This window comes from Rhinatrema bivittatum, chromosome 16 (assembly GCF_901001135.1).
Source record: "Rhinatrema bivittatum chromosome 16, aRhiBiv1.1, whole genome shotgun sequence".
Classification (NCBI taxonomy): domain Eukaryota; kingdom Metazoa; phylum Chordata; class Amphibia; order Gymnophiona; family Rhinatrematidae; genus Rhinatrema; species Rhinatrema bivittatum.
This window is the reverse complement of record NC_042630.1, coordinates 13,889,085-13,911,588: the sequence shown is the minus strand read 5'-3', so window position 1 is coordinate 13,911,588 and position 22,504 is coordinate 13,889,085. Positions and strand designations below refer to the sequence as shown.

Sequence of the window (22,504 nt, the reverse complement as noted above, 5' to 3'; positions counted from 1 at the left end):
TTCCCAATGTAGAGTTTGCCCCAATGGTTCAGTAGATACCATCAACCTGCCCTTTTCAATATATAGCTCTACTTTATCACTTATCTAATTTATCAGGGAATTATATTACTTACATACGAGTGTGGATCTTGCTCTGGTCTTTAAACAGAAAAATAGCGAGTACAATGATGATAATGAGCAGAACCGCCAGCCCTACAGCAACGCCACCATAAACACCTCTCTTGTTAATCACCACCTGACATCGGTCTCCATTGTACCAGTACAGGTCTGTGAACTCGCAGCTGGAGAAGAGAGAAGGTGACACATCAAGGGAATGACGGAAACAGTCTCAGGTGTATCAGCTGATATCCAGCAGACCTTACAGTCCTGGGGGAGATAAGCAAACCCAACCAGGCCGTTAACTATTACCGAGAAGCCCTATGACACAGAAGGATACACAACCCAACCTGTAACAATTATTCAACAACAGTAAGAGAGAGAAGGAAATTCAAACACACTTCTACTAATTACTCTGAAGCACTAAGAGAGAGAAGGGAGTCCAACCAGACCTGTAACAGTTAATCTACAATGCTAAGAGACCGGTAACAGTTATTCTACAATACTAAGAAAGAAAAGGAAACTCAACCAGACCTGTAACAAGACCCTCCAAATCTAAAGAATCATTGGTGTATAGTGGGAGCCCTCCTGGCCCACGACCCGCTCCCCTGTACCCCATTACCTCAAAATGAAGATTGCCAGCAGGAGGAAAGGCCCAGGGCACCTCCTAGACTCCCAGGCCTGGTCAGCACCATTTTCCAAAATGGCACTGCCCTGACCTGGCCCCAGTCACATGAGGTGTCTCTACTATACACTAACAATTCTTTGGACTAGGAGGGTTAGGAGGGTCTGAGGGGGGTGGGGGGGGGACGACCACTGTACACCAATGATGATCTTTTTTAATTCAGGCTTGGGGACATGGGGTACTGAGGGGGACCGGCCTGGCACTTTTTGTATTAAAAGAGGATGGGGGCTTCCCTATAGCCACTATGTGATACATGTTGATATGGTTGGGTAGGGGAGAGCCTGTTGTCATTGCATGAGCATTTGCTTCTCTTTTTATAATTTGGTTGACGGGGCTACCTTGAGTAGTGGCCCTAGGGTGAGGATAGGGTTGGGTTTGCCATTTCTTTTAAGGCAATGGCGGCCCAGTGCGCTGCAGCTTGCCATCACACTTTAAAGGCCCATGCCACGTTGTTTTGCCTTGTGGACTTTGACCACGATTCAGAGCAACTAGGCAATACAGTCTCAATATTTTTTGGGGGGGAGGGACCACAATCGCAGGCACACCTCCTGCGATAGTGGGGCCTCCATTATGAAAAACTTCACTGATCTAAGAGAGAGAGGGAAACTCAACCAGACCTGTAACAGTTACTATTTTATTTATTTATTTCCTTTTATTTTATCCAAGCTTCTATTCTGCATCTCCAAATATTTGTTCAAAGTGGCTTACAATTTAAAACATTCATAATTCGGGACATACATATCACAGATTTAAAACATCCAGCAATTTCAATTAGCAAGGTTCATAAATATGCTTCATTAAAAAAATATAGTCTTGCGTTTTTTTCTAGCAACCTTGCTATCTTTTTCTTCACATACATCCATGGATAGACTGTGCCATGGCATAGGGGTGGCATAGGAGAATATAGGGTCACGAGTGGTCTGCAGAAAAGCAGAGCGCAATCATGAGACTGTCAATGCATTTTCCCTTGCTTGAGTGCATGCTCTGCCAGGCACATACAATGAAAGAGTGTTGTCTAAAATTAATTTTGTCTGTGAGTTCAGCAGTTTGGGAATTATAACTGGTATTTTGAAATGTGCTCGCCATCCAACTGGAAGCCAGTGGAGAGATACTAAAACTGGGGAGATGTACGATCAAAAGGAGGAATTTTTAATAACAGCCTGGCAACAGCATTTTGTGCTAATTGGAGTGACGGGACATATGGCAACCCAACAAACAGACTGTTACAAAAAACCAAGTTGGAAAACATTAATGCTTGTGAAATTGTTCTAGAGCAGGGGCGGCCAACTCCGGTGCGCGAAAGCCACAAACATAACATAGTAATGACAGCAGAAAAGGACCAAATGGTCCATCCAGTCTGCCCAGCAAGATTCTTATTTTCTTAAGGGTAGTAGCTGCCGCTCTGTGCAGTTATCCCCAAGCCATATGATAACCCATAAAAATTGCAGCTAGCGACATTTTTCACTGGGTGATGAGCTTTCTTGAACACTCAGACAGTGCTGCTTGACCTGCTTTGCTTATGGACTTGGCCATAGAAGCAGTCCTGTGCTTTCTCCCTCACGTCTGCGGTATCAGTAATCCCAGACAGTAGATGACACGGGCCCTCTTGGTTGTCATCTGAATCCAATTCCCCTTTTCCCCCTGCCATCTAAAGCGGGGAGCAATGTTGCAGTTGCATTAAAAGCATCAAGGCTTATTGGTTAAAGAGAGTAATCTCCGTGCCTTCTGCTAAGGGTAGTAACCGCCGCACCAGCAAGTTATCTCCCTGCACGCTTTTTTCCATTTACGTCCTCTAGCCAGGGAGCAATGTTGCAGTTGCATTAAAAAACAAAATGATTTATTGGTTAAAGGTAGTAGCCTCCATGCCTTCTGCTAAGGATAGTAATCACCACACCAGCAATTTAGCCCCCTGCGCTCATTCATCCAGGAGGTAGATTTTTCACACATTGTCTCCATTTTATGCAAATCTATCTCATGAATACTCATTGTGGATATCCTGAAAACAAGGCCTCGTTTGTAGCTTTCAAGAGCCGGAGCTGGCCACCTCTGCTCTAAAGCATTCTTGGGGAAAAAACTTTCTAAGAGATTTTACCAATTTCAGCTTGTAAAATGCTCTTTTTGTCATATTTTTTTTTCAAATAAGGTCTCATTGTCAGCTTGCTATCTAAGACTACGCCCTAATTTCTAGTCTCAAGAACTACAGGCAAAGTTTTTTTGTTTAAACATTATCAAGCTAAGTGCAACCTTTCCTACCCATATAAAAATGGTCGTGGCAATCTTTAACAATGACAGTATGTTTTCATATAGCCAATCATGTATCATCTGCATGACCTTTTGAAAATTATCATTTTGGAAAACAATTTGATGTCCCACATGTGTATAAAAAGTTGAATACTGTCTGCATACATAAAATACGATAGGCTCATCTTCTCAAGTACCTTCGCCAATGGACTTCTATAAATATTGAACATTGCAGCAGATAATGCAGATCCTTGAGGTACGTCTGACACAATCCTAGACCAGGAGGAATATTTTCTCTCAGAGTATACTTGCCGGTGTCTATCTGATAAAAATGATCTAAACCATGATAAAACAATTCCGGAAAGTCCCATTTCCTGTATAATTCTGTGGTCTATTATGTCAAACGTGGAGCTGATGTCCTGTTGTACCGACATACCTGTGTCATCACAGTCAGCGGTGGCGTGTAGTTCATTTAACAGAGAGAGCTGCAGCAATTTCACACTGCGGGCTTCCCTAAAGCCACATCGATGTTTGGTTAAAGCTTCATTATTCCGTGGGCGATTCTGAGATTTATCAGTTTTCATACCAATATAGACCTTGCCACCCAGCAAGTTAAGGGTAGTTACCGCCTCTCTGCAAGTTACCCCCATGCACTCATTTCTTCAATGGGGCAAAGTCTATATTGGTATGAAAACTGATAAATCTCAGAATCGCCCACGGAATAACGAAGCTTTAACCAAGCATCGGTGTGGCTTTAGGGAAGCCCGCAGTGTGAAATTGCTGTAGCTTTCTCTGTTAAATTTATTTATTTATTTATATAATTTATATACCGGAGGTTCCTGTATAATATACATATCACCCCGGTTTACAAGGAACACATTTAGCAGTTTACATAGAACAGAATTAGGAAAAACGTTTTTACAATTGAACAAATGAAGTAAGCAAGTTTTCCATTGAACAAACGAAGTGAACAAGTTTTAACATATAACAAAAACTAATCAAAGTAAGCAAATAGTGTATAATATTAGACCGTTAATAAACATGCAGTTAAATAAATCAATAAATAACATGGCATGTGGGAGTGAAAATAAATAAATCAATAAATAACATGGCATGTGGGAGTGAAAATACTTTTCTTCCTGATCATTGGCTCAAGGGGAAAGCTTGTTTGAACAACCAAGTCTTAAGTTTCTTTTTAAATGTAGTGTGGCATGGTTCTAGACGCAGGTCTGGAGGGAGAGAGTTCCAAAGTGAAGGGCCCGCTGTGGATAGTGCACGTTTCCTCAGAGCGGATTTCGCCGGTTGTGTGATTAGTCTGTTCTGATAAGCGCTTCTGGTTGGTTTCACGGATGAGTGTAGTTGAATTTGAAATGTTAAGTTGAGAGGTGTGATGTTGTGTAAGGCCTTATGTATCATCATTAAAGACTTGAACTGGATCCTGTATTTAATCGGAAGCCAGTGGAGGTGGTGGAGGATTGGGGTGATATGATCTCTTTTTTTGGCATTTTTTTGGCATTTGAGAGAATTCTTGCGGAGGCGTTCAGGACCATCTGAAGTGGTTTGGTGGTGCATGCTGGTAGGCCTAGGAGGATAAATGAACTACACGCCACCACTGACTGTGATGACACAGGTATGTCGGTACAATAGGACATCAGCTCCACATCTGACACAATCGACCACAGAATTATACAGGAAATGGGACTTTCCGGAATTGTTTTATCATGCTGTTGATGCAACTCCATCATTGCTCTTTGCTTCAACGACAGGGGAAAAGATGAAAAGGAGAATAAGATTCAGACAGCAAACAACAAGGACAGTGAATTTTGTGGTCTGGGAAAACAATTAAGCATAGGGATAACTTGCTGATGTGGATGTTACTACCCTTAATGAGAATTACAAATATCATGGATGTAACATATTACTCAACAGACTCTGGTGTCCGGTATCCCTTCATAGGGTATCAACCATTTAACTGTTAAACCTCCAGCAAGGAGTAAGTTACTGTGCAATACTGAGACATTCAGCCAGAGTTGTACCAGTTATGCTGCAATATTAAGAGAGGGACACTCAAGCAAACCTGTAACACACAAGTCATGGAGCTGTGGGAATGACACTGGAGTCATCACTGGGGTGGGGGAATGGTGATGGTAGTGGCAGAGAGAGTGTGGATTAGCAGGTAGGGGGGTGGAATAGAGGAAGTCGATCTGCATTATTCCTTCCGCTCCCCTCCTCTGCTAATCAACAGCAATCTCAGGGTGACCACAAGGCAGACGTTCCCAGGTGTACTGACTTTTGGAACCTTTTCTCACCATCCTGGAGTCTTTTTTAACTCATTTCCTTTTGCCCATTGGGAAAATGTGAAAGGTGGCAACTGCCACTGGCCTCGACCTGGTACCTTTGTTTTTTTCCTTAAGAACATGACCATTGCCAGAAACAGTTACTCTGCAGCACTAAGAGAGAGGAGCAAACAACCAGGCCTGTATCAGTTCTTCTGCAGCCCTGAGAAGAGGAATAAGCTTACACACATCGCCATTAGCAGGGGATCAGTGTCTGACTTACAAGCACGTGGGTCCCTGGGATGTAACCAAGCACCGTCCTTGGTTGCAGTTGTAGTGGTTCACGTTACTATAGCTGCAGTTGGAGACACAGATCAAGGCGCTGGACACATTCATAAGAAAGTAATATTGTCTATACGCAGCAGGAACATTAGAAGTTAAGCAGGATCCTAAACAAATGCAAAGAGAGAGCCAAGTTACCAATACTCACCACCCAGGCTAACATGCAGATTAACCTGCCTTCTCCTAAGAAGAAAAGGGAATGGGTGGAAGGTCAAAAGGTTAGAACAGGCGTGAATCGAGCTGAAATCAGAAATCTGGCTTCATTCTTCTTGCTATACTAACACTGTTTAAAATATTTATTTATTTTATTTATTTGAACATTTTTATAGACCGACATTCGTTGGGAACATCATATCGGTTTAGAAAACAGGCTTTACAGAGAACTATGAACTGGATTATGAACAGCTTAAAAGCTGGCAATTTAGAACAGTAAGGGGTGACAGCTTGTCAAGAAAATCAGGGCATATAATCAATATCTGAAACAAGGGCGATATGGACGATTAACTAAGTGGTTGAAATTACCACACTTTATTAGTCCCTCCCTACGCAGCTTTGTGCGAAACATGGGTCCATGTCGGGGGACCTTGTAGAGGACTGTCTCATATTACATTGAGCTTTGGACGATGAATAATAAAAAGAAATATTACTTTATGCTTTAACTACAATTGTGGACCTGTGCATATTCTCTGCACCTCCCTTCTTCTTTTTGTGGATAATTTTTGGAGTGCTGCTTGTGTCTCCTGCACGTTTGTTGGATTGTTGTATACAAGTTACTTAAATGGCCAGTTTTGAATATTGACCTCATATACTGTATACATATATGTGTGTGTGTGTGTAAAATAAAAATAAAATACAGTGCTTTGGCCTGCGTGTACTAACGTGATTCTTCAAAGGCATTGGTCTTGTCGGTGCATTCCGACCCTGCAGAACAAAAGTCTGATCCCCATGAGCCATGGGATGTTAAGGAAGGAAATACTGGACCGGGTTGAAAAGGGGTTTGACTGCTCCCGGCAGGCACTGGTTGAATCCTGCTTTCTGAAATATTTCTGCACGGAAAGGCTGGTGGATGCATGCAATGCCCTCCCAGAAGAGGTAATGAAGACAAGAAGAGTAATGGAATTCAGAAGAGTGTGGGACAAACACAGAGGATCCCTGCTGGCTAGAGGATGGGAAGGAAGAAATGGGGTGACCTGTATGGAGCAGCAGTTATTACCCCTAAAAGAAGGTTCGGGGTAATGTGCATGGCGTGGCAATCATTACCCTAAGTAACTAAGCAGACGGGATGGACCATTTGATCTTTGTCTGATGTCATGAAGCACTTATCTATGTTACTATCTGTCAGCAGGTTGAGGAACCTCCTGCCCTCTGACGTCAGGGCTTGTATTTCCCTCTGGAGCCATAGGAGGTGGGCATTGTTTGGATAGGAGACCTGGGGCTGCTTTGATAGGCTGCAGATGGAGGTTTGTGGGTTAACAGGCAGCTGCCATGTCAGAAAATCCCTTTCTGTGTTAAACTGGATGAGGTACTGGAGGTTAATGGCATTAGTGGCCTTCAGATATATAACTTGTTATAACTGTTCGATGTAAAGCGCTTCCCCAGGCGTATGTTTGCGTTACACTGTGAACCGATGTGATATCACTGATGAATGTCGGTATATAAAAATTTTAAATAAATAAATTTTAAATAAATATGGACACTGGTTTATGGGGGGGGGGGGGGTCATAAGAACATGCTATACTGGGTCAGACCAAGGGTCCATCAAGCCCAGCATCCTGTTTCCAACAGTGGCCAATCCAGGCCATAATAACCTGGCAAGTCCCCAAAAACTAAGTCTGTTCCATGTTACCATTGCTAGTAATAGCAGTGGCTATTCTCTAAGTCAGCGGTTCTCAACCTATGGGTCGCGACCCCGGCGGGGGTCGAACGCCCAAAACACAGGGGTCGCCTTGTGTCGCGCGCTCCCGGTCTCTCCCGCTGCCGTTGCCGCCGGGCTGTCAGCACGTTCAAGCCCAGCGGGAACGGCAGCGGTGCTAGAAGAAGCTGTGCACCCGTGGCTGGGCCTTTTCTTCTTCCTGCGCCTGCCCCCCCCCCCCCCCTCCCGTGACCCGGAACAGGAAGTGAATCATGGTGCGCGGGAAGGAGAGAGAGCCGCGCGAAAAAGTAGCAGCAGCGGCGGCTGCAGCATCGGTCCTCGAGCAATAGAAGCAGCCGGTAATGGAGAAAGGAGACAGCAGCATGAGCCTCCCGCGGCCGATGGGATTCTTCTTTCTTGGCCAGCGGAGGCTGCTGCAGCTCCCATTTGTGCTCGGGGGGGGGGGGGGGAAGGAAGTGAGTGAGAGAAAGAGAGAGAAGCAGCCAGCCAGCCTGTGTGATTGAATGGTCAGAGAGCTGATGTGTGTGTGTATGTGAGAGACAATGAAAGTGATTGCTCAGGGAGATGACTGATGTGTATGTGAGAGTGTGAGGCATTAGTCAGGGAGGTGACTGATGTGTGTGTGTGAGAGAGAGAAAAAGCATGGAAGTGAGAAGTCTGGGTATGTGAGAAAGCATGGGCGTAAGAAGCCTGGTGTTGTGGGGGTGAAAGAAAGCATGGGAGTGAGAAACCTGGGTGAGTGTGCATGCATGAGAGAGAGAGACTGCTTGGTAAGGTGATGGTGCGTGTGAGAGAAAAAGACTGGTGTGTGTGTGTGAATATGAGAGAATGTGATTCAGGGAATGAGAAGCCTGTGCACGTGGAGAGAACAAGCATGGGAGTGAGAGACTGGTGAGTGAGTGAGTGAGTGAGTGAGTGTGTGTGTGTGTGTGTGTGTGTGAGAGAGAGAGAGACAGAGAAAGTGATTATGAGAGTGAGAAGCCCATATATGTAAGTAGAACACGGGAGTGGGAAGCCTGTTTGTGTGTGTGTGTATGGCATGAGAGAAACTGTTCAGGAAGGTGACTGGTGTGTGTGTGTGTGTGAGAAAGTGATTATGAGAGTGAGAAGCCCGTATATGTAAGTAGAACACGGGAGTGGGAAGCCTGTGTGTGTGTGTGTGTGTATGGCATGAGAGAAACTGTTCAGGAAGGTGACTGGTGTGTGTGTGCCAAAGACTGTTTGGGAGATAATTGGTGTGTGAGAGACAGAAACTGGTCATGGGGGCATGACTGGTATGGTGTGTGTGTGTGAGAGACATGGGCACTAAGGAAGAGGACCATAAGTATAGAGCTTAGCTTCTACTGCTGCTTCTGGTGAGTGCCACGGCCTGCAGGGAAGGGGAGTAGGAGAGCTGCTGGAGGGGGTAAGTAAAGGTGGCTTTTTAAGTTTATTTTTCTTGACTGCCATTTTAATTGTGTGATGTCTGCTTTTTTGAAATATTTTATTGGTGTTTGGAGAATGTTTAATAGTTTTTATGAGTTTTTAATTGTTGGATGTTCATAGCTGTTTTGAAACATTTATTCTGCTTATTAGTATAGTTTTACAATTATTTCTGTGTGGGGATATATAGCTGCTTGCTAGTTCTGTTTTCCTAATAAGAGGTGTATTGGTTTTTAGAACCTGATTTAATATTTGTAGTGTTGCCTTTTCATAGATAGGGTTGCTCCTGTTTGAGTGTATTCCATAATACAGGTGTAACTGTGTGCGGATTAGTTTATGTGCATTACTACAGATCCTGGGAGTATGTTAGGTCGGTTCTGTGTCTGTTACTGAGATGAGATATTTTGCTAGCATGTAAGCGTTTGTATCGGTCTTATTTGTTGTGTTTTCTCAGAGGACATGCATTGGTGGTAAACTGCTGTCTTTTCATAAGTAGGGCTATTGAGCCTGGAAATAGAAGGAGTTTGAGTTGCTGTTACTGAGATGTCACTAGAACCAGAATATCTTTTTTGTAGGGTGAGTTGTATGGGGAATGTCATAATTCTGCTTTACATCCATTATTGTGGGTCAGGGGGGTTCCTGTGGATACAAACTGTACTTTTACATCTAGCCCCGTGACGATCATGGGTCAGTGTGCCATGCATGTGAGAACCTATGGTGAGTTGAGTTACATTCACATTATAAATGTCATAATTAAATGATAAGTGTGCACTAAAATCCAACCCCATCCATAACCCCGCCCCCATATGACCAAAGCCCCGCCCTCACCCCACCCTCAGGGGGCGAGGGCGGGGCGAGGGGTCACCGCAACATGAGGAACTGTATTGCGGGGTCACGGCATTAGAAAGGTTGAGAACCACTGCTCTAAGTGAACTTAATTAATAGCAGGTAATGGACTTCTCCTCCAAGAACTTATCCAATCCTTTTTTTAACTTAATTAATAGCAGGTAATGGACTTCTCCTCCAAGAACTTATCCAATCCTAATTAATAGCAGGTAATGGACTTCTCCTTCAAGAACTTAGCCAATCCTTTTTTAAACACAGCTATACTAACTGCACTAACCACATCTTCTGGCAACAAATTCCAGAGTTTAATTGTGCGTTGAGTGAAAAAGAACTTTCTCCGATTAGTTTTAAATGTGCCCCATGCTAACTTCATGGAGTGCCCCCTAGTCTTTCTACTATCCGAAAGAGTAAATAACCGATTCACATCTACCCATTCTAGACCTCTCATGATTTTAAACACCTCTATCATATCTCCCCCTCAGACGTCTCTTCTCCAAGCTGAAAAGTCCTAACCTCTTTAGTCTTTCCTCATAGGGGAGCTGTTCCATTCCTGGTGGAAGTTCTGGAATGACTTTACCTTCCCTGGGGTACCACAAATACATAATTGCCCAAAGATGGGTGAAGGAAATTGATGGACCATTGTTTGCTTTTGTCCAGCTAATCCCCTGCTTGCTGTGAGTTGCACACAGTGAAGGGTGGTTACGATCATTCCAGTCTGAGCCTGTGCAGAATGAAGGAGCTTGCTCAGTTAATGGATTCTCAGCCTTACCTGCTAGGTCCGGGATGGCCTTGTGGCTGACATTTGTGGCAGTCTGATTAAAGCACAGTTTATCTAGAATAAAAAGACATTACTATTTTGTTATACCTTGAGCAGAATTTTGTTACAAGAATTTACCTCCTCTTGCTTTTGTGTTTGATTTCTCCCTGCTGCTTGCACTGTGATAGAATCTCTTGTAAGAGATGAAATGGTTTTCAGAGATGGTGCTGAGAGCTTGCAGTGGCTGACAGAGCAGAGAACAGCATCCTCTGTGACTGGGCACCATATCTGTGTTGGGCATGTGCTCACATACGTGTGTGCCTGTCCTTCAGGGCTGCAAATTGTATTCAGGAAGAAGTAGCTGAACTTGCTTTCTGTCTGGATTCCAGACACACTAGCAATGACCAGAGCATTAAGGATAAAATGCATTGTGCATAGAGTGAGAGGTATTCTACTTAGTAGGAATTGGGTGACGCAGGGCTCAATAGCGTACATATAAAGCCAGTCTTATAGCTGCCAGATATTCAAGAAATTTTGAATTATTTTGGAACAATATCCAAGATGGCCAGATTAGGATAGAACCAAAGTCCTCAATGGGCAATGCAAAGTCAGTGCCAGTCTGGGATGACAACTGGTTGATGAGGAAAAGGAAGAACTCCCATACACATAGTCACTGCAAAGGGAGATCTCGCATCCCTTAATCCCCCAAACATCAGTGGTTGCCTTTTTGCCATGGCAGACGTACCTGAGCTGATACTGGTGCAGTTCTTTTGCTGAATGCTTTGATTGAGCTGAGCGTAGACAGCGTTTAAATCATTGCTGTTGCCAGACTTCGATAATGGCATTTCTATGATGACTTTGTGGTTCACGATGATGCTGCCCGGGCTGGAAGGAAGAGGGAGGAAAAGAGTCAGTTTGTATCTCATATAAAGTCAGATGCTGGCACAGCAGCTGGGATTTTCAACAACTGGAGGTATCTTTATCTTTATCTTTTATTTGAATCTATTAATCGCCGATATCCTGGGCGATGCACATAGGCACAGACACATTGTTTACATAAAAACAATAATCATCGTCTTATATAGTACAAAAACAAGATAGGACAATACACCATTTGTGGACTTAGTAAAAGGCTTGCCTGAACAGCCATATTTTTAGTAGGGCCTTAAAAAACTTGGTTCTGTCTGCCATCCATAAATATTCCAGAAGCGAATTCTAGATCATAGGAGCTGCTACTGAGAAGGCGCACTCTCTGGATGTACTTAACCTGGCATGAAGTGGAGATGAAACATCAAGGAGCCCGTGTTCTGCCGAACGGAGCTGTCAGGTCGGGCAATATAATCATAGAAGGGCATTGCTCCACAGTGATGTCTCTGAGGAGATCAGATTGAACGTGATGGTTGCTATCTTGTATTTGATTCACTCAGCAATTGGAAGCCAGTGTAACGCAGATAACACTGGCATGATGTGTTTCCTTCTCTTTGTACTAATAATCAATCTTGCCGCAGCATTTAACAACATTTGGAGGGGTTGGATGCAGCTCCATCACCGCTCTCTGCATTAATGGTGGGGGTGCAAGGGAAATAGAACCAAGAGCTAAGAGAAACAGATAAGTATGAGAGAAAAAAAAAATGTGTGAAGCTTGCTGGGCAGACTGGATGGGCCATTTGGTCTTCTTCTGCCGTCATTTCTATGTTTCTATGTTTCTATGTTAAGTGTTGTAGTTGGTAGACCCAAAATAATAGAATTACAGTAATCAACCAAAGGTAGAATGGAGGCCTATACCACTGTTTGGAAGTCGTTTTTTTCTAATGTGTTTAAGATTGCACAGCATTCACAATTTTAAAAATCCTGCTCTAATTCAATTAGCACATCCAGGTTACGAATACTGAACTTCAAAGAAAAGATGATATTGTCAATCACAATGGTATCGTGGGAGTTTTTAGTCAAAAGGTGCTGAACCAGTAGACATTGTGTCTTTGATAAATTTATCGATAGCTTATTGCAAAACAGCCAGGGCTTAATTGACGATATGCATAGATTGACTAAGTTAACTGTGGCAAACCATGATGATCGCACACGAACGAAGAATTGAATGTCATCTGCATATAATTTGTACCCGTCACATAGACTGGCCAGCACTTTAAACAATGGTGACAAATACATATTAATTAAGATCTCCAAGAGAGCTGATCCTTAGGGCAATCCAGTTGTAATATCGGTGTTGTGTCTGTCGGTACCCGACGCCCTCTCTCCGCCCTCCTTACCTCTCTGGCGCCTCCCTCTCCATCCGTGGGAAGACTGCTACCGCAGCGTTCTTCTGCCACTTGTCCTCGGGCATTCCCGGACCGGCTCGATGCTGCAACTGCCATGTTTTCTGGAGGCCTAGGGGCGCGCGCACGGCCCCGATTGAAGTACCGGCATTGGCGTGTACCTCGGGGGTGTCCCCCGAAGATGACGTCACCCCTGACGGATATTTAAGGTCTTGGAATTTGCTAACACATCAAGTTAGCAAGGGTTTCGCTACCTAAACTACTCTGCCTCCTCGGACTTACCAGAGGTACCTGCTCCTCGGGGGCCTCGCTCTCTCCTTGTTTTTTCAGGTGACAGTCTGGAACCAGTACTCGCTCCTCGAGGGCCATCATCCCAGACTTACCTCGTATATTCTTCTGCCTGGAAGTCTTCACTACCAACTATCTCAGCTATATCAGTGAGTTCCCATCGTTCTCTCTGAGCTTTCCCTGGAACCAGGTACTCGCTCCTCGAGGCCCTATACTTTCCAGCTCCTGGGCTTCATTGGGACATTGTGTGAGTGTTACATCTGCATACCCTGCCTACTCACTATATCTCAGTCTCTCTTCAGCTCAGCCTCCAGGGATCGCTGTTCCAGCATCTGAGGGACTACAGCCCAGCCGGGCTTGCCAGCTCACTACTGTCTAATAAAGAACTGGTGTGTGTTTGTCATCTAACTCTGATCCTGACTGGTGGTCCCTCTCGGGGTCATTCCCCGGGGGCGTGGTCATCTGCCACTGGTCCAAGGATCCACCCTCAACTATCTGATTGCTCCTCCCATCAGGCATCAAATCATTAACAGATTGCTAACTCCTCATGAAGAAAATAACAATCGGCCCAGTGAAATGACTTGTTATTGAACTCAATGCTCTGTTGCTGGTGGGACACAAAAGAAGTAAACTATTGGAGCACCGTTCCGGAGATGCCCTACTCACGGAGATGGTTTAATAAGATGGTTTGATCGATGGTATCAAAAGCAGCTGTGGTGTGTAATGATGTCTAAGAGATCTCGATGTGGGCCAAACTGAAACTGTGGCCCACATCAAGATCTCTTCTAATTGAGTCAATGAGAGATAGAATTAATAGTTCAGCGCTAAGTGCTTCCTAAATCCAAACTGGTGAGGATCTAAGATTTCTTTTGACTCAATGAATTCCATCAATTGGGTCAAAGTACTGCTTTCAATCAGTTTGGCCAGAAAGGGCAGGGAAAACACTAGCCTAAAGTTATTGAGATCTGTTGGGTCTAAAGTGTTCTTTTTTTTAGTAGGGATCTCACTATTGTTTTCTTCAGAAGCTCAGGAAGAGTGTCCTTGGATAGGGATAGATTTACTAGGGTTCAAAGGGCAGTATTAGTGTATCTTTGATGCTCTTTAGCATCACTATGTTACATGAGTTCAACGAACAGCGAGCCGGGTTTAACTTAGTAAGGGTCTGTCATAATTTTATAGAGGAAACAAAGTCAAAATTACACCACAAAGGGTCAGGAGGTAATGAGGCCAGTGCAGCCTAGTCTGGCACAGAAGTGAACAAAGCTGACAGGGTAGACATTTTTCCTATGAAATATTTCAGGAATTCATCACAGTTTAAGTTGCTTACAGATTTAGGTGATAGGCAACAAGCTCCCAGTTGGGTGTTTGTCAAAGTTTTCATTATCCTAAACAATTCCTTGGGAGTTAAAACCAATCTCATGGGTATGTTTGGAGTAGAATGCACATTTGGAGTCCTGTATGGACCTCTGATAAGAGTCTAGTAAGTACCAATAGGCCGATAAGACATTGGGAGATCGCATTTTTCGCCAGTGACATTCTTTATGTTGGAGTTGTGAGCATAGCAGTCTAATGCTAGTGATCAGCCAAGGTGTATGATGTTTTCTCGATTCCTTTTTAACACTTGTGGGGCAACTTTCTCTAATGAGTCTTATAAGATCTTGATCCAGCTCGAGACCCCCATCGTCAATTTTAGTTGGATGAAAATAATCTAAATCGGCTTTTTCTGTTTCATCAAGACTAGGACTATAAACCCTCTTGTGGTAATAGTTTCATTAGAAGCTGTCTCAGCTGTTCTTGTCATTACTGGTTTTCCACAGTATAGTGAAAAGTTAATCAAAAAGTGATCAGACCAAGGTATCGGCAAGATGACAACTGAATCAGTACTCTTCACTGCTATGTTACTGTTGACAAACACTAAATCTAAGTTGTTCCCCTATTTATGGGTGGGAGCAGAAATAATCTGTTCCCATCCAAGGGAAGCAAGAACATCAAGGAAGATTGTGCTCTGAGGGGAAATCATGCCTTCATTAATAGGTAGGTTGAAGTCTCCCAGAATGACCATATTATTTAGATTCGCTTTTGAGATCATCAGTTGTTCGAAGAAAGGGGATACCCTTCCCTGACACTGTAGCTGCTGGCTGCTCCTAGGCTCATTTTCCAGGCCTGGAGTTTAATGCAGGACCCAAGACCATTTATACTTGCTTTGGATGTGCATTAAATGATGATCAACTCAGCTAAGCAAGTTAGTTTATAAACTGTATGGCATTCAGTCAAATCAAATAAACAATAATGGTGATGATGATGAATGTGGCAAATGAGCACTTTTGTGGTGACCATTCTATGGCTGTCCCACTGCTGCTTTGCCAGTCTAATTATAATCCATTTTTAGCATGCGCACTAAATTGCACTGTGTTCCCTTAGGATAGCACACCTTTACCACTCTTTCCTCACAAGTTCTCTCCCTCCCACTCCTCTGGTGCTCACTCATTTGGTTGGTTTCACTACAGTGTTGGAGACCAAGATGGAGATAACATTTCCTGAGAAATGGCAACAGGTATTACATTCAAGAGCTGAACTTCCATCTACACACATTTGCACTTGAAATGAGTCCCATCACATCACTCACATACTGCCTATTCACCTGTGTAGTGTTGCAGGGTCTGGTATGGGTGCTATAAGGGGGCAAGTAGAAAATGTCTCATGCACTGAGGAACCATAGAAAAACAACATTTACCCTATAGTAAAAACTGAAAAGCTCACCTCAATGAAATGATCTCCACGCCTTGATACCCAGCAATGCTGCCATATACCAACTGCATCTGGAAAAGAACAGAATATTTGAGGGAAATCCTTGTCTGTTTGTGCCGTCTTCAGAAAATAGCTCTCCATCGACAAAGAGATATGAATGAGCCATTATGTATGGGTATCCAACACAGACTAATCTCTAAAAAGCTAAGTAAAGCTCTACTGAGCATGCAAGGGAGTTCCAGAGTTGCATGTGCTGCCTTCCAAGCTATTGCATGGATATATCTCATTCTCTCAAATATTTCTATTTCTTGAGGCCTAGTTCCTCCTTGCCAAAATTTTCTCACCATTGTCTTAGCAGCCTCACCCCATTTAAGTTCTAGCAAAAAACGAAAACAAGGTGAACCCCGAGATGAGGCCATCCCTTCAGTGGCGGATCAAGCTGGAAGTTCTGAGACTAGGTCTCTCACTACATATTCCATCATATCAAGTGACTCTGATGCCTTCACTAAGGACTGGATGGATCATAACAGCTACATGGACACAAGGCTTGAGAGAGAGCAGAATTCAAGTTTCTGAAATAAATAACCTAGATGGACAATAAGGTGGCCATGTTTTACATAAACAAATTGGGGGGGGGGGGGGGGGCGAGCAGGGGGGCAGGCTCATACGTCCTCTGTCAGGAAGCCAGAGGAATCTGGTCATGGGCAGGTCATTAGAATGCCCATCTACAGGCAACTTATCATGCAGGAATTCAAAATATGCCGGCAGACCACCGCAGCAGATGATTACATTCACACCAGTGGTCCTTAGACCAAAAAGCCACAAACAATTTGTTCAGCCTCTGAAGACAACAGAAAGGTCAAAGAGTTCTGCTTCCTGCATCTGAGCAAGTACAGATCTGCTCGTGATGCTTTTCTGCTAAACTGGAACATCGATCTACTTTATACATATCTTCTGATCCCTCTGATCTCCAGGACTGTCGACAAAGTTCTTTGGAACAAGACAAGGATGATCCTCATTGCACCAGCCTGGCCACAACAAGTGTGGTTTCCATATCTTGTCCATATATCAGTCCGTATAGCATTCTCCAAATCCCTTGGGGTTATCTCTGGCCTTCATCACACAGCAGAAAGGAAGTGGAGGACATGCTGATTTCAGCTAGGAAGCCTTTAACAAAGAAGTCCTACAATTTCAAGAAGAAGTGGCACTTGATTTGGTGTGAGACAGGCTGTCTGCATCCCTTCTCCTGTGGCCTGAGAGATTTACTTTAGTATCTACTCTTCCTTTCATCCTCATACCTCTTCAGACAAAGTTCATCTCAGCATTATTGCAGGGTTTCAATCACAGGAGAAAAGGGGCTCCAATCTTGTGCATTGAGTGAAAAAGAATTTTCTGTAATTTGTTTTAAATGTGCTACTTGCTAACTTCATGTATTGTTCCCGAGTCCTTCTGTTATCCAAAATAGTAAATAACCAATTCACATTTACCCGTTCTGACCTCTCATGATTTTATAAACCTCTATCATATCCCCCCCTCAGCCGTCTCTTCTCCAAGCTGAACAGCCCTAACCTCTTCAGCCTTTCCTCATAGGGGAGCTGTTCCATCCCCTTTATCATTTTGGTTGCCATTCTCTGTACCTTCTCCAGTGCAACTATTCTTTTTTTAGATGTGGCGACCAGAATTGTACACAGTATTCAAGGTACAGTTTCACCATGGAGCGATACAGATGCATTATGACATTTTCCTAGGGTATGCTCTGTTGGAGATTGTTTTTAAGTTTTTTTATGGAAAATCATGGTATGTTTTTTTTATTTTTGTAAGGCCCCCATGATTTGCAGTAGGTTCTCTTACAAATCTCCTGGGGTAGATCGTCTGCGTACAGCAGGCATTTGATCTCTGGGAGCCTAAAGTAATAAAACATGACGGCACATTTTCTTTATTATACAGTAAGCTCATGGTATGCAAACCCTTCAGGAGTTTAAAAATAGGCACCAATAAAAAAAAAAAGGTGTGCAACACCAGAGTTACAAGGTGGCACTAACCTTAGTGCACAACTTTACTTCAGCCAGGTGTGCTAAAAAGTACAGTATTAAAGTAAAAAAGTGCTCTAACGTTATTATTAGTTTTAACTTGTAAAAAAAATGGAGGTTTTCTGGTCCAGGCCGGGACCCCCTGTGCTAGAGGAACTCTGCCTCTGGACCTCTGAGTCAGGAACTCTCTGTCCCTGGACTCCTGAGTGGGTGGGTGGGGATACGGGCTCTCTGGTTCTGGGGAAGAGTCCCTCCGACTCGGGGGTCCTAAGTGCTTGGAAATGTTAAGTCCTGGGTCAGAGATAGAGTTCATCCACATCTCTGGGGCTAATGTTAATCTACGGTGCTTCCATTGAAGACATTTGCAAAGCTGCTATCTGGCCTGCTGTCCATACCTTCACGTCTCACTGCTGTCTGGAAAACATATCCTGAAGTGACAGTGACAATGACAGTGACAAACAGTTCTGTGCAGCCTGTGCTCTCTGTAATCCATCCTCCCCTTGTGGGGCTGGGCTAAGTAAGTGCTTCCAAGGTACGACCCTCAGCTTGGGGCTCACCACTCATAATGGCTGATTCATGCCGGCTTGTTGACGGAGAAAGCAAGTTTGCTAACCTGTAAACAGGGAGGTCCTAATCCAAAAGCATTTAGTCGGCTAACTCGGAAGTTAACAAGCCAAAGAGCTGTGCAAAAGTTATCTGGTTAAAGTTAGCCAATTGCACTAGTGAATATGCCCCTAAAGTTAGCCAGATAAGTTTCTCCTGTTAACTTTGCTAGCCAGACTGTGTGGTCCGTAGACAGCAGGATGAATTAGCAATTCTTAATCCCTGAGGCGTTGACAACATCTCTAATGCTTAAGCTCTGGAGGAGACTAAGGAGCTCACGAGGCAGCGCCTACATGCAGGAAATCCCGCACATTCTCAGTGAAGCTTTACTGAGCTTCTGAGAGATGGTCCATGTCAACACCATCAGGCGACATCACCCATGCGGAACGGCTAATTCATCTTGCTGTCCTTTGCATCCAGTCCTCTGCTTCCAGTATCACCCCACGAATGGGGAGAGGAATAGGGCAGGGGCAGGCTAAGTCAGCGTGGCCATGTGCCTCTGCCCACACATCCTGCAGCTGAGGATCTAAAGGATGGCCACACTCAGAACCAAGCCCCATATTCACTCCTGACCTGTTTCCTAGTGTAGTAGAATGGTTTTTTTCCAGCAGAAGACTTATGCTTCCTGCTTTGAAAATGATGATAATATTCTCAAGTTCCCTGTGGCTTTCAGGTGACAGCGTGTTAACATCCAGTCTTCAACCACTCTATACTGTACACGTTCTCAGTCTCAGCCAGAAGACCAACTTGGCCAAGGAAGGACTCTGCTCACCTTACAGCTCAGACCCCTACACTTGGATCACAGCAAAAGCAAGCAAGAAGCACTCCAACTCATATTCACTTCTCCAAACCGTTCTATAGAGGATCCAATCCAGCAACCCGGACTGTTCATTTATTTTTTATAACTGGAGGCTTAATCCTCCTGCGTTGGTAATGGAGGTCACATTCTTGTGCCCCTCTGGACTCCTGTGGGGTCAGGTGGCAGAGAGTTAACCTCCTATTTTGTACAAGTTCTCAATTTCTGCCAAAAATCCAAGAAGGGACCATCCTCAGTTCATAGCGCAGACCCTGCACTTGGATCCCAGCCCAAAAGAGGCCGAGAGTGAAATTCCAGCATCTTAACACGGAGCAGAGTCTCTCTCTTACCTGCTCCGAAAAACGTATGGAAAATATTTTATAAGCTGGCGAAAAAGGATCGTTCAGGCTTGGGGTGAAGTATTCATTCGTCACCTCCACGGTGACCTGTATGGACACCTGAATGTTTTCTGTGAGAGACAAAAGAGAGTTGGAGATAACATTTTTTATTCTATTTTTGTTTCATATTTATGCTTATTCATTTTCTTTTTAGTGTTTAAGGTGCAGAGTTCAGAACATAACTATGATGGGGGCTCTACTTTCCACTATTTCAGTCCAGCAATGGACAGTGGGAGCGATGAATGCTTAGCAGCCAAGTCTCAAAGCAAAGAAGTACAGGGCCCTTTGGGGTGCAAACATCCAAGGGGACAGCACAGAACGGGGGAGGATACTGCAGAAAAGAGACCTCAAGGTGCTGAAACAGCAGAACAAGGTGGATTGCCAAAGACAGAAAAATGGTAAATGAGAGGCATAACTGATAGAAAAAGAGAGGTCCTTGGTGCGATCGTGTGGCCAGTTTTGGAGGCCATTCCTTGAAAAGGAAGTTGACAAGTAAAGGCATTCCAGGAATGGCTAATAAAATGGAGCCAGGGTCTGCACCAAAAGCTCCAAGTGGTGAGATTTAAGGACTTAGAGGACAGGAGAGGAGAGTCGGTGGGGATAGGATGGGGTCATTCAAATACCTCAAAGGTGTAAATAATGCACAAGAGCCAAACATTTTTTTTAGCTTGTGATATTGGGCTCCAAGGCGCTAACCCCAGGAGAGACATCAGAAAATATTTCTTCACAGAGATGGATACGTGGTCTCGATGTACCAGCTGCATTTGCATTTTATTTGATTTGTATTTCTACTCTGTACAGTCAGAGGCCGGGAAGGTGGTTAATACGAGTTTTTTAAATAAATAAATAGCCTCCAGTGAGAGGTGAAGGAAAGAAGAAGAGGAACAGAATTCACGAAAGCCTGGAGCAGGCGCAGAGGATCCCTGGTAGCAAAGAAGTGAAGGGAAAATCAGAGGTCAACGGGGTAGACTCAATGGGCCTTGTGCTTCTTAGCTGCCATCATATGCTCTGTTTTCCTCTCCCATTTTGAGTTACTAGATGCCATTATAACTGCAGAAAGGGGAAACAATGGGAGGGCAAACTTTACAACTTACCGACGATAATGACGTCTTTCAGGTACTGGCAGGCGGGTCCATAAAAATTGACAGGACAGGCACACCCATTACCAGAGGACATGCCTCCGTTCTGACAGGTCACAGGTATCTGGCTCGTGGTCGCTGCAGGTTAAAAGAAACAGAGGCAGTGTTGTCTCTTCAGATTAAAGCAGATTATTGATAAAGAGGAATTATTTGTCTCGTGCCTCATTGCTGTCAAAGTTAATGAAATAGTCCTTCATTTATCAGGCCCATAAGTTTTCAATATTTAATCCATCTGCTGTCTCCATTTGCCTGCTCCAGGGACGCTCTTCTCTCGTGTAGATACCGGTGGTAGAAAGCGGGATATGCCACAGCTCCTGCCTGAGGAACTGAAGAGCAAGCAGAAGGCACTACAGGGGACACAAGATGACAAAGCAAGGGAGGGTGGGAGGAGGAGACACTCAGGAAAAAGGATCAATCACATATACTAAGATGGCCGCCTAAAGCACTTTTTGTAAAACATGAGCGGTTTCATTTAGGGTCATCTTTCAGAATGACTCCGCTTCACCGGGTTTCACACTGTGGCGTGGCGGATAGGGTACCAAGCAGGCCGCATCCATTCCCCCCATCCACCACTCGGTGCACGGCCATCAGAAAGTCACTGAACCAAACACAAATGATGAGATATTTGGGGAGGCGACACTGAGGCTGATATCCTCCCAGAAAACCCACCAAAAAAGTCCCTAAGTTATCCGGCTACATGTTTAGGAGGATAATGAAATATTCAGGTAAAATTTTAGCCAGACAAGCAGGGGGAAATGTTCAAAAGTCAGCATTTAGCCGGATCATTAACTTGTTTATTCTTAAAATGAGGAAGCGCCATCTCAGAGCCACAAATGAAACTCGTGTTATAGTAGAAACTCATTGTTGGGATGCAGCCAACAATGAGTTTCTACTATAACACGAGTTTCATTTGTGGCTCTGAGATCAGTTTTAGAGCTCTTTAATTTATTTATTTATTTATTTATTTATTTATTTAACAGTTTTTTTATACCGACCTTCATAGTAAATAACCATATCGGATCGGTTTACATTTAACAAAGGAAAAAACTGGGGTAACAATTCTGGTAAACAATAGATAACAATAGAAAGGAATAAGTCAAAGTTACAATCAACAAGGAATCGAAACTTGGAGGCTTTAAACAAGCTGGAAGAAAGGTAAAGGCAGTTAAATAATTATAAAGTGATACGAATGAGTAACGGGTCAAAGCTTAAGATGCTTTAACCTGGAAATGCCGGTGTCCAATCAATGTTCTGGCAGATGGTGTAGTGGGCCGGGCGTGGAATAACCCCACTGCAAAGGCAGAAAAAGCCTGTCTGTGGTTACTGCACAGCTCCCGTAATTACAGATGTACTCGGCTGCTACGGGGCCCGGGCTGCTCTGCCTGGATATTTGCAAGGAACGTTAATTGGCCAGGAAGCAGATGTGAGTTCCAACAGTTCTCAGCTTCTATGTGGGGCAGTCAAACTATGATACAACAGTTTTTAGATGATTTCGCTCTATTCATAGCCGTGCAAAACAATCCTGAGGCCAAAATTCAGTAGGCGGTTAGAGTTAGCCGAATAACGGTTTCTGTATATTCAGCGGGATAAACGTCCCACTGAATGCACTTGCTTAAATTTAACCAGCTACTTATTCGGATATCTTTAAAGATATCTGGCTGAGCAGCGCTAGAAGCTCCCCGGCTAGAGGC

At 43.9% G+C, this 22,504-nt stretch overlaps 2 protein-coding genes across 2 annotated transcripts in view; one reads left to right on the top strand and one right to left on the bottom strand.

Moving 5' to 3' along the window:
• ACHE (acetylcholinesterase (Cartwright blood group)) overlaps window positions 1-22,504 on the top strand; it is a 155,133-nt gene that overhangs the window by 71,478 nt on the left and 61,151 nt on the right. The window lies entirely within an intron of this gene.
• Window positions 1-22,504, bottom strand: part of LOC115077873 (mucin-3B-like) — a 34,657-nt gene that overhangs the window by 4,708 nt on the left and 7,445 nt on the right. Inside the window, exons 3-9 of the mRNA XM_029580255.1 lie at window positions 20,769-20,891; window positions 19,627-19,745; window positions 15,860-15,918; window positions 11,284-11,423; window positions 10,551-10,613; window positions 5,582-5,747; window positions 114-281 (exon numbers count right to left, since the gene is read on the bottom strand). Coding sequence (XP_029436115.1) covers window positions 114-281; window positions 5,582-5,747; window positions 10,551-10,613; window positions 11,284-11,423; window positions 15,860-15,918; window positions 19,627-19,745; window positions 20,769-20,891 — 838 coding nt within the window. The remainder of the gene's footprint in view (window positions 1-113; window positions 282-5,581; window positions 5,748-10,550; window positions 10,614-11,283; window positions 11,424-15,859; window positions 15,919-19,626; window positions 19,746-20,768; window positions 20,892-22,504) is intronic.